At 37.4% G+C, this 12682-nt stretch overlaps 1 protein-coding gene across 1 annotated transcript in view; it reads left to right on the top strand.

Annotated features, from left to right (window-relative positions):
• Window positions 1-452: 452 nt before the first annotated feature.
• The window catches only part of nfkbid (nuclear factor of kappa light polypeptide gene enhancer in B-cells inhibitor, delta), a 37689-nt gene continuing 25459 nt past the window's right edge, over window positions 453-12682 (top strand). Inside the window, exon 1 of the mRNA XM_061945416.1 lies at window positions 453-557. Coding sequence (XP_061801400.1) covers window positions 542-557 — 16 coding nt within the window. The 5' untranslated portion in view covers window positions 453-541. The remainder of the gene's footprint in view (window positions 558-12682) is intronic.

Genomic DNA, 12682 nt, shown 5'->3' with positions numbered 1-12682 from the left:
GAGTACCTTGAAGGTAGAAAAGCGCTATACAAGTACAACCCATTTATCATTTATTTAACCCCCAATTCCAACCCTTGATGCTGAGTGCCAAGCAGGGAAGAATGCTGGTATGAGCTTTTAAACATAACCTGTTAACTGCTGCCAATCAAATGGTGAATAAGATACTATTTAGGGTTCATATGTTTGTAAATCTGACTGTGATGAAGTCAGTGCCTCACCAGTCATGAACCTCACCGCACGTCACTGACACACACACACACACACACACACACACACACACACACACACACACACACACACACACACACACACACACACACACACACACACACTCACACACACACATATACATATGCAAGAAGGAGGAGTAGACACCCACACATGGGGGCGGTGATAATGATCAGCATGCTTCATGTGTACCAGCAGGGCTGAGTTGACAACAACAAAGCAGAGGCAGACTTGAGACAAGCACACATCACTCACCGCACTGCAGGCTGACTTTGCCGTTGTTTGATCCCCGTCACTTCGAGACCTCAGAGACATGCACTTTGATAAAGGTGAGTACAACTTTACTGCTACGGGCATTCGACATGACACTTTCTTGAAATGATTGACGGATGCTCTCCATTGCTTTATTCCATCTTTACAAAATACCAGCCAACGGTGTGTACCATGTAATCATGTCTTAGGTTCTTTGTTTTCGGAAAGACTTGTGGTGACGTCAAAGCTTCCCCGTCCACTCTCTGACATATTTGATCATGCATGTTGATAGTGTTTTAGACCACAGAATGAGGAACTTGGCACAGTCTTTATGTGAGAGACAGCGAGCCCAGAAGAGAAAGGTCTCTGGAATCCCCAACCTGACACCCACACACACATGAGTCTGTGTCCAGGGCTTTCCACATTGCCCTCATTTGAATACAGCACAGGTAGCCCAATGTACAGAAGCCAGTGGAACTTCCAAAGCCAAACACAACCCATCTACTTAACTTGACTTAACTTAACTTAACAACATTCTTAACTGTCGCTCAATTATAAAGAGATTGTGTAATAAAAGTCAAATAAAGTCAAAATACAGTGCATGGTACCTCAACTTAAGAGTGTTTTGAGATAAGAGCTGTGTCTCAGCTAATTGTTCTGTTTTAAGTTGCAAGCAAACATTTGATCTACAAACATCCACTAATTGGTCTTGCAAATGTAACAGTGAACCCCATAAGATCCGACCAAAACATCTGGTCTTGCTAGTAATGTTGTCCCGATACCAATATTTTGGTATCGTTTTTTTTGATTGATTGATTGAAACTAGATTGCACAGTACAGTACATATTCCGTACAATTGACCACTAAATGGTAACACCCCAATAAGTTTTTCAACTTGATTAAGTCGGGCTCCACTTAAATCATTTCATGGTATCATCATAATACAGTCATACCACAATCATCAGAGTACATACATTGAATTATTTACATTATTTACAATCCGGGGGGTGGGATGTGGAGAGGGTTGGGGCGGGGGCGGGGGGGGGGGGGGGTGTTAGGTTTGGTTGATATCAGCACTTGAAATGGACTCCAGAAATGGACATTGTAAAAGTGTAGGTCTGACTTCGTAGGATATGTACAGCGAGCAGTGAAACAAAATTATTTCCATATTTTTCAGTACTTTTCAGTACTTTTCTAAATAAAGGGGACCACAAAAATGGCATTATTGGCTTTATTTTAACAAAAATGTTTCTTATTGCAAGTTTGTCCTTAAATGAAATAGTGAACGTACAAGACAACTTGTCTTTTATTTGTAAGTAAACAAACAAAGGCTCCTAATTTAGTCGTATGCAGTAACATATTGTGTCATTTATCATTCTATTATTTTGTCAACATTATTAAGGACAAGTGGAGCAACTGAATTATTAATCTACTTGTTCATTCACTGTTAATATCTGCTTACTTCCTGTTTCAACATGTTCTATCTACACTTCTGTTAAAATGTAATAATCACTTATTCTTTTCTTGTTTGATACTTTACATTAGTTTTGGAGGATACCACAAATGTGGGTATCAATCCGATACCAAGTAGTTACAGGATCATACATTGGTCATATTCAAAGTCCTCATGTGTCCAGGGACATATTTCCTGAGTTTATAAACATAATATAAATTCTAAAAAAATGAAAGAAGATGTTGTGATGCCAAAAAATATTGACGTAATCATAGTATTATCGGCTAGATACGCTCCTGTACTTGGTATCATTACAGTGAATGTTAGGTGTAGATCCACCAATGGTGTTTGTTCACATTGTGGCGCCGGTGAGCTAAGGTGTGTAGTGAAGCATGTTTAGCTATGCCTCGTCCTGCGGGGATGATACTTGTAAGAAACGTACTTTATTTGTCGCCATGGAGACAAGGATTAGTGACTTAGAAGTAGCTACAACACTGCCGACTGGGGCTGGACTTTAGCCATGTCTTAAAGCACCTTTTCCTGAGGGCGTTTCAGTGTTATAACTTCACCTTTATCGTTAGTTTTTACACCAAAATGCGTCCATTCTCCCTTTTCTGTCTACACACTGTGTCTTCTTGTAAGTACTCTGTGATTGTGTGCTGCCGAACATGCTCCTCTGCTCGTAAACCAGCAATGACACGACGTGAGGACGACGGGGGTGCAGGGGGGTGTCGCACCGGTACTTTTCAGAGGCGGTATAGTACAGAATATGATTCATTAGTATTGCTGTACTATACTAATACCGGTATACTGTACAACCCTACTTGCTAGCATAAGCGTATAGCTAGAGATGGACATGGCTTTGTTTTCCAGGCATCATGGTTAGGAAGAAAGTGAGTGTGAAGGACATACATTGAATTAAAGAAATCAATCAATCGGAGCGTATCCCTGCTAGTCTGCACCATACTGAAGCAGAATGAGTTGATAACGCCAGGTTAAAGTTAAAATAATATTTAAACGGCAGACATTTACACGTGAAAATATGGGAACAAGCTGCTGATGGTGTGTTTGACGGAGAAGCCGCTGGAATTCCACTCTCCAATAAAACTAATGTAGTTGTGTGTTTTTTTAAAAGACATGTTACTTGTGTGTTGTTTTTGTGGGGGTGAGTGAAAAAATACATGGATTTAAATGATACAACATTGATTCGAGATACAAGTGTTTTGAGTCAGGAGCACCGTCATAGAACCAATTCATCAGCTGGTAAATTGAGGTACTACTGTACTGCATTACACGCCTGACGCTCACATAATGGAGGGGGAACAAGAGTAATTACAATAATCAATTTTGTCACTCATGTCTTACATGTGCCCTGACAATATCTTATGGTGGCCTCTCACCCAAAGTCAACTGGGATAGGCTCCAGCTCCAGCCCTGTACAGAATATATAAGCGGTGGAAAAAATAAGAATGACTGGATCGATGAATGTCTAGCTCATATTGACCCTTTACTATGTCTCAGTAAGTCTCTTGTATGCTTCTGTGGTTATCATCACACTTTTCCTCTAGTACCTCTATGTGGTACTAATAATAATAATACCTGGGATTTATATAGCGCTTTTCTAAGTACCCAAAGTCGCTTTACATGTAGAGCCCATCATTCATTCACACCTGGTGGTGGTAAGCTACTTTCATAGCCACAGCTGCCCTGGGGTAGACTGACAGAAGCGTGGCTGCAATTTGCGCCAACAGCCCCTCCGACCACCACCTATCATTCATCATTCAATTCACCGGTGTGAGTGGCACCGGGGGCAAAGGGTGAAGTGTCCCGCCCAAGGACACAACGGCAGCGATTTTTGGATGGTAAGAGGCGGGGAGCGAACCTGCAACCCTCAGGTTTCTGGCACGGTTGCTCTACCCACACACACACACACACACACACACACACACACACACACACACACAATGGTTATCATTTGGAATGGGGGCCAAGTTTTTGATCATCACTTGTGGGGACCACCCTTTCTACAGGTTGTGGAGGCATAAAACATTTTTGGTAAAATGACCACTGCCTAGTTAGCTCATACATGTCTTTAAATCTCTGGATTGATGAAGTAATGTGCTGATCATTCTTACTGGGGACCCTGGGGGAAAAAGAGTTAATATGTTTCATGGGGACCAAATTTAAATAATTTTGCATAATTCACACACATTTGTACGTGACTACTGAGGACCATTTAAAAAAAACAACAACAAGTAAACATGTATTATGGGCCAAAGCTTAAAAATCACTTAGGCATCTTCAGAATGGATCTGACTATCAGTTACAAAGGTTTCCTTTTAGGGGACCTGTTTTTTTGTCCCCATACCGTCAGAGGTCCCCTAAAGTAAACAGAGCAATGTCCCCATTAAGTAAGCATTGCCAGAACACACACACACACACACACACACACACACACACACACACACACACACACACACACACACACACAAAACAAACTTGCAAAGTTTATATTTTGGATGCTCACCGGGTTACAGCCTCAAAATAATTGTTGATGTTGTCACATGCCATAACTGTTTAAATTAGGGATGTTCCAATAAGGGTTTTATGCTGCTGATTCCGATCATACATGCGTGAGATCGGCCGATACCAATACTGATACCAATCACATGTATTAATTGTAAACTTTTCATGGCGAGTGCTATTGACGGTTTAACAATATCAACACAATGTTTAAACTAGTTTCTTATTTTCTTCCTTTGTGTGCAACATGTTAAGCCTCAATCTCCAGTGATAATGTTACTTGATAATGATACTTAAAATACAAAAGAATGCAGTTGTCAGGACGTGGACTATGGAGTGGTTGTTTTCCCGAGATGCAAGTGAACTCGGACCGGACATGGCGTGAAGGTAGTGACATCTTTTATTTTAAACACTAACAAACTACAAAAAAAGGATACAAACAAAAGGCGCGCTAACAGGCGGAGATAAACTTGGCAAAGAAAACAAAAACTAGGACAAAGGCAAAACTATGGACGTGAAACTAATAAACACTTACTGTGGCATGGCATGAAGCATGAACTATAGTGGACATGAATATCATGGGTAGCAGAGGAAGTCTGGATGGTTAGGATATGTCACCAGGACGATCAAAAGACACAGACAGGCTTAAATAGCAGTGACATGATTGACAGGTGTGCGAGTGCAAATGAATCAGGTGTGTGACATGAAACGTGAAACAGGTGCGTGACATGACAGGTGAAAACTAATGGGTTGCTATGGTGACAAAACAAACAAAAGTGCGCAAAGAGTACAAAAACAAAACCGAACATGACTAAAACAAAACATGATCACACAGACATGACAGCAGTAATGGAGGTGATTCTTATTAGAGGATCGACATTTATGATCGGCAATAAAATGCATTAATCTGCAAAGGCGATCACGTGCTTTTTTCCAATAAATCAGGCGAGACTGATCGATATCACAAGTTTCATGATTTTTTTCTGGTTAAACTTAGTACAGTGCAACTCTCTGAGCCTCTGATATAGAAGCTCTCACTGTATTATGTGTGAGAAATTTCGCTAATTGATAAACATTTTTCAAACTTTCTTTTTCCATTACAGACTGCACTTTTTGACCAAAGTTGACATTTCCTTACAAAGATCAAATGACTCAGACTCAGCGTGATATATTGTAGCACCTTCAGATCTAGATCACGAATCTCAATATTCTGATAAAGTGACCTTTATGTGGCTACATCAACCACACCGTGACTTATTGTGTAAGCAGTGTAGACTGAATCCTCACGTCATTTGCAAATACTGTTCAAGAAGCACTTTCTGAACATGGGAAATGGACTAGACGAGACTGGGGAAGAAAAAGAGACAAGGTCGTCCTTTCAGACGTTTAGTAGAAAGCAGTTGAGGCCCGTGAATGTGCCAGGGTGACACGTTCACGTGTGTCACACACAACAGGAAGATTGTGGTTTGTGTTTCTGTGAGCGTAACGGAGCACAGAAATATGTCATAGAAATGAAGTGGTAATCCCATTCTGAAGGTTTTCTGTTCAATCTACCCGATTAAGCCGTTTCCCTAATGGAAGACGTGTATCAGCTCAAACAGAGAGTGGAAACTGTGCAAGAAGTCTATGTGTGTTTGAGGACATCATCACTGTTTCCTAGAGTTCTTATTTTCCTGCCTAAGGAATTTCCAGGACATAATCATGCAATAACACTTTTTATACTGATGTAGTGCAACAGGTGATGGAGAAAAAGCCAACATAGACAGGTTACTATATGAAAATCAGCTTTTACCTTGAAAATCAGCTTGTGCCTTGAAAATCAGCTTTTACCTTGAAAATCAGCTGTTGCCTTGAAAATTAGCTTATGCCTGGAAAATCAGCTGTTGCCTTGAAAATTAGCTTATGCCTTGAAAATTAGTTTATGCCTTGAAAATTAGCTTAAGCCTTGAAAATCAGTGTTTACCTTGAAAATCAGCTTTTACCTTGAAAATCAGTTATTGTCTTGAAAATCGGCTTTTGTCTTGAAAATCAGATTTTGCCTTGAAATTCAGATTTGCCTTGAGAATCAGCGTTTGCCTTGAAAATCAGCTTTTGCCTTGAAAATCAGCTTTTACCCTGAAAATCAGCTTTTGCCTTGAAAATTAACTTATGCCTGGAATATTAGCTTATGCTTTGAAAATTAGCTTAAGCCTTGAAAATCAGCTTTTACCTTGAAATTCAGCTTTTGCCTTGAAATTCAGCTTTTACCCTGAAAATCAGCTTTTGCCATGAAAATCAGTTTTTACCTTGAAAATCAGCTTTTACCTTGAAAATCAGTTTTTGTCTTGAAAATCAGCTTTTGCCTTGAAATTCAGATTTGCCTTGAAAATCAGCTTTTGCCTTGAAAATCAGCTTATGCCTGGAAAATTAGCTTATGCCTTGAAAATTAGCTTAAGCCTTGAAAATCAGCTTTTACCTTGAAATTCAGCTTTTGCCTTGAAAATCAGCTTTTACCCTGAAAATCAGCTTTTACCCTGAAAATCAGCCTTTGCCTTGAAAATTAGCTTATGCCTGGAAAATTAGCTTATGCCTTGAAAATTAGCTTAAGCCTTGAAAATCAGCTTTTACCTTGAAATTCAGCTTTTGCCTTGAAAATCAGCTTTTACCCTGAAAATCAGCTTTTACCCTGAAAATCAGCCTTTGCCTGGAAAATTAGCTTATGCCTGGAAAATTAGCTTATGCCTTGAAAATCAGTTTTTACCTTGAAAATCAGTGTTTACCTTGAAAATCAGCTTTTACCTTTAAAATCAGTTTTTGTCTTGAAAATCGGCTTTTGTCTTGAAAATCAGCTTTTGCCTTGAAATTCAGATTTGCCTTGAGAATCAGCGTTTGCCTTGAAAATCAGCTTTTGCCTTGAAAATCAGCTTTTACCTTGAAAATCAGCCTTTGCCTTGAAAATTAGCTTATGCCTGGAAAATTAGCTTATGCTTTGAAAATTAGCTTAAGCCTTGAAAATCAGTTTTTACCTTGAAATTCAGCTTTTGCCTTGAAATTCAGCTTTTGCCATGAAAATCAGTTTTTACCTTGAAAATCAGCTTTTACCTTGAAAATCCGTTTTTGTCTTGAAAATCGGCTTTTGTCTTGAAAATCAGATTTTGCCTTGAGAATCAGAGTTTGCCTTGAAAATCAGCTTTTGCCTTGAAAATCAGCTTTTACCCTGAAAATCAGCTTTTGCCTTGAAAATTAACTTATGCCTGGAATATTAGCTTATGCTTTGAAAATTAGCTTAAGCCTTGAAAATCAGCTTTTACCTTGAAATTCAGCTTTTGCCTTGAAATTCAGCTTTTACCCTGAAAATCAGCTTTTGCCATGAAAATCAGTTTTTACCTTGAAAATCAGCTTTTACCTTGAAAATCAGTTTTTGTCTTGAAAATCAGCTTTTGCCTTGAAATTCAGATTTGCCTTGAAAATCAGCTTTTGCCTTGAAAATCAGCTTATGCCTGGAAAATTAGCTTATGCCTTGAAAATCAGCTTTTACCTTGAAATTCAGCTTTTGCCTTGAAAATCAGCTTTTACCCTGAAAATCAGCTTTTACCCTGAAAATCAGCCTTTGCCTTGAAAATTAGCTTATGCCTGGAAAATTAGCTTATGCCTTGAAAATTAGCTTAAGCCTTGAAAATCAGCTTTTACCTTGAAAATCAGCTTTTACCCTGAAAATCAGCTTTTACCCTGAAAATCAGCTTTTACCCTGAAAATCAGCCTTTGCCTTGAAAATTAGCTTATGCCTGGAAAATTAGCTTATGCCTTGAAAATCAGTTTTTACCTTGAAAATCAGTGTTTACCTTGAAAATCAGCTTTTACCTTTAAAATCAGTTTTTGTCTTGAAAATCGGCTTTTGTCTTGAAAATCAGCTTTTGCCTTGAAATTCAGATTTGCCTTGAGAATCAGCGTTTGCCTTGAAAATCAGCTTTTGCCTTGAAATTCAGATTTGCCTTGAGAATCAGCGTTTGCCTTGAAAATCAGCTTTTGCCTTGAAAATCAGCTTATGCCTGGAAAATTAGCTCATGCTTTGAAAATTAGCTTAAGCCTTGAAAATCAGTTTTTACCTTGAAATTCAGCTTTTGCCTTGAAATTCAGCTTTTGCCATGAAAATCAGTTTTTACCTTGAAAATCAGCTTTTACCTTGAAAATCCGTTTTTGTCTTGAAAATCAGCTTTTGCCTTGAAATTCAGATTTGCCTTGAAAATCAGCTTTTGCCTAGAAAATCAGTGTTTACCTTGAAAATCAGTGTTTACCTTGAAAATCAGCTTTTACCTTTAAAATCAGTTTTTGTCTTGAAAATCGGCTTTTGTCTTGAAAATCAGCTTTTGCCTTGAAATTCAGATTTGCCTTGAGAATCAGCGTTTGCCTTGAAAATCAGCTTTTGCCTTGAAAATCAGCTTTTACCTTGAAAATCAGTCTTTGCCTTGAAAATTAGCTTATGTCTGGAAAATTAGCTTATGCTTTGAAAATTAGCTTAAGCCTTGAAAATCAGTTTTTACCTTGAAATTCAGCTTTTGCCTTGAAATTCAGCTTTTACCTTGAAAATCCGTTTTTGTCTTGAAAATCGGCTTTTGTCTTGAAAATCAGATTTTGCCTTGAAATTCAGATTTGCCTTGAGAATCAGCGTTTGCCTTGAAAATCAGCTTTTGCCTTGAAAATCAGCTTTTACCCTGATAATCAGATTTTGCCTTGAAAATTAACTTATATGCCTGGAATATTAGCTTATGCTTTGAAAATTAGCTTAAGCCTTGAAAATCAGCTTTTACCTTGAAATTCAGCTTTTGCCTTGAAATTCAGCTTTTACCCTGAAAATCAGCTTTTGCCATGAAAATCAGTTTTTACCTTGAAAATCAGCTTTTACCTTGAAAATCAGTTTTTGTCTTGAAAATCAGCTTTTGCCTTGAAATTCAGATTTGCCTTGAAAATCAGCTTTTGCCTTGAAAATCAGCTTATGCCTGGAAAATTAGCTTATGCCTTGAAAATCAGCTTTTACCTTGAAATTCAGCTTTTGCCTTGAAAATCAGCTTTTACCCTGAAAATCAGCTTTTACCCTGAAAATCAGCCTTTGCCTTGAAAATTAGCTTATGCCTGGAAAATTAGCTTATGCCTTGAAAATTAGCTTAAGCCTTGAAAATCAGCTTAAGCCTTGAAAATCAGCTTAAGCCTTGAAATTCAGCTTTTGCCTTGAAAATCAGCTTTTACCCTGAAAATCAGCTTTTACCCTGAAAATCAGCCTTTGCCTTGAAAATTAGCTTATGCCTGGAAAATTAGCTTATGCCTTGAAAATCAGTTTTTACCTTGAAAATCAGTGTTTACCTTGAAAATCAGCTTTTACCTTTAAAATCAGTTTTTGTCTTGAAAATCGGCTTTTGTCTTGAAAATCAGCTTTTGCCTTGAAATTCAGATTTGCCTTGAGAATCAGCGTTTGCCTTGAAAATCAGCTTTTGCCTTGAAAATCAGCTTTTACCTTGAAAATCAGCCTTTGCCTTGAAAATTAGCTTATGCCTGGAAAATTAGCTTATGCTTTGAAAATTAGCTTAAGCCTTGAAAATCAGTTTTTACCTTGAAATTCAGCTTTTGCCTTGAAATTCAGCTTTTGCCATGAAAATCAGTTTTTACCTTGAAAATCAGCTTTTACCTTGAAAATCCGTTTTTGTCTTGAAAATCGGCTTTTGTCTTGAAAATCAGATTTTGCCTTGAGAATCAGAGTTTGCCTTGAAAATCAGCTTTTGCCTTGAAAATCAGCTTTTACCCTGAAAATCAGCTTTTGCCTTGAAAATTAACTTATGCCTGGAATATTAGCTTATGCTTTGAAAATTAGCTTAAGCCTTGAAAATCAGCTTTTACCTTGAAATTCAGCTTTTGCCTTGAAATTCAGCTTTTACCCTGAAAATCAGCTTTTGCCATGAAAATCAGTTTTTACCTTGAAAATCAGCTTTTACCTTGAAAATCAGTTTTTGTCTTGAAAATCAGCTTTTGCCTTGAAATTCAGATTTGCCTTGAAAATCAGCTTTTGCCTTGAAAATCAGCTTATGCCTGGAAAATTAGCTTATGCCTTGAAAATCAGCTTTTACCTTGAAATTCAGCTTTTGCCTTGAAAATCAGCTTTTACCCTGAAAATCAGCTTTTACCCTGAAAATCAGCCTTTGCCTTGAAAATTAGCTTATGCCTGGAAAATTAGCTTATGCCTTGAAAATTAGCTTAAGCCTTGAAAATCAGCTTTTACCTTGAAAATCAGCTTTTACCCTGAAAATCAGCTTTTACCCTGAAAATCAGCTTTTACCCTGAAAATCAGCCTTTGCCTTGAAAATTAGCTTATGCCTGGAAAATTAGCTTATGCCTTGAAAATCAGTTTTTACCTTGAAAATCAGTGTTTACCTTGAAAATCAGCTGTTACCTTTAAAATCAGTTTTTGTCTTGAAAATCGGCTTTTGTCTTGAAAATCAGCTTTTGCCTTGAAATTCAGATTTGCCTTGAGAATCAGCGTTTGCCTTGAAAATCAGCTTTTGCCTTGAAATTCAGATTTGCCTTGAGAATCAGCGTTTGCCTTGAAAATCAGCTTTTGCCTTGAAAATCAGCTTATGCCTGGAAAATTAGCTCATGCTTTGAAAATTAGCTTAAGCCTTGAAAATCAGTTTTTACCTTGAAATTCAGCTTTTGCCTTGAAATTCAGCTTTTGCCATGAAATTCAGTTTTTACCTTGAAAATCAGCTTTTACCTTGAAAATCCGTTTTTGTCTTGAAAATCAGCTTTTGCCTTGAAATTCAGATTTGCCTTGAAAATCAGCTTTTGCCTAGAAAATCAGTGTTTACCTTGAAAATCAGTGTTTACCTTGAAAATCAGCTTTTACCTTTAAAATCAGTTTTTGTCTTGAAAATCGGCTTTTGTCTTGAAAATCAGCTTTTGCCTTGAAATTCAGATTTGCCTTGAGAATCAGCGTTTGCCTTGAAAATCAGCTTTTGCCTTGAAAATCAGCTTTTACCTTGAAAATCAGTCTTTGCCTTGAAAATTAGCTTATGTCTGGAAAATTAGCTTATGCTTTGAAAATTAGCTTAAGCCTTGAAAATCAGTTTTTACCTTGAAATTCAGCTTTTGCCTTGAAATTCAGCTTTTACCTTGAAAATCCGTTTTTGTCTTGAAAATCGGCTTTTGTCTTGAAAATCAGATTTTGCCTTGAAATTCAGATTTGCCTTGAGAATCAGCGTTTGCCTTGAAAATCAGCTTTTGCCTTGAAAATCAGCTTTTACCCTGATAATCAGATTTTGCCTTGAAAATTAACTTATATGCCTGGAATATTAGCTTATGCTTTGAAAATTAGCTTAAGCCTTGAAAATCAGCTTTTACCTTGAAATTCAGCTTTTGCCTTGAAATTCAGCTTTTACCCTGAAAATCAGCTTTTGCCATGAAAATCAGTTTTTACCTTGAAAATCAGCTTTTACCTTGAAAATCAGCTTTTACCTTGAAAATCAGTTTTTGCCTTGAAATTCAGATTTGCCTTGAAAATCAGCTTTTGCCTTGAAAATCAGCTTATGCCTGGAAAATTAGCTTATGCCTTGAAAATCAGCTTTTGCCTTGAAATTCAGCTTTTGCCTTGAAAATCAGCTTTTACCCTGAAAATCAGCTTTTACCCTGAAAATCAGCCTTTGCCTTGAAAATTAGCTTATGCCTGGAAAATTAGCTTATGCCTTGAAAATTAGCTTAAGCCTTGAAAATCAGCTTAAGCCTTGAAAATCAGCTTAAGCCTTGAAATTCAGCTTTTGCCTTGAAAATCAGCTTTTACCCTGAAAATCAGCTTTTACCCTGAAAATCAGCCTTTGCCTTGAAAATTAGCTTATGCCTGGAAAATTAGCTTATGCCTTGAAAATCAGTTTTTACCTTGAAAATCAGTGTTTACCTTGAAAATCAGCTTTTACCTTTAAAATCAGTTTTTGTCTTGAAAATCGGCTTTTGTCTTGAAAATCAGCTTTTGCCTTGAAATTCAGATTTGCCTTGAGAATCAGCGTTTGCCTTGAAAATCAGCTTTTGCCTTGAAAATCAGCTTATGCCTGGAAAATTAGCTTATGCTTTGAAAATTAGCTTAAGCCTTGAAAATCAGTTTTTACCTTGAAATTTAGCTTTTGCCTTGAAATTCAGCTTTTGCCATGAAAATCAGTTTTTACCTTGAAAATCAGCTTTTACCTTGAAAATCCGTTTTTGTCTTGAAAA

This window comes from Nerophis lumbriciformis, linkage group LG04, assembly GCF_033978685.3.
Source record: "Nerophis lumbriciformis linkage group LG04, RoL_Nlum_v2.1, whole genome shotgun sequence".
NCBI lineage: Eukaryota > Metazoa > Chordata > Actinopteri > Syngnathiformes > Syngnathidae > Nerophis > Nerophis lumbriciformis.
This window is presented reverse-complemented; position numbering and strand designations above follow the sequence as displayed.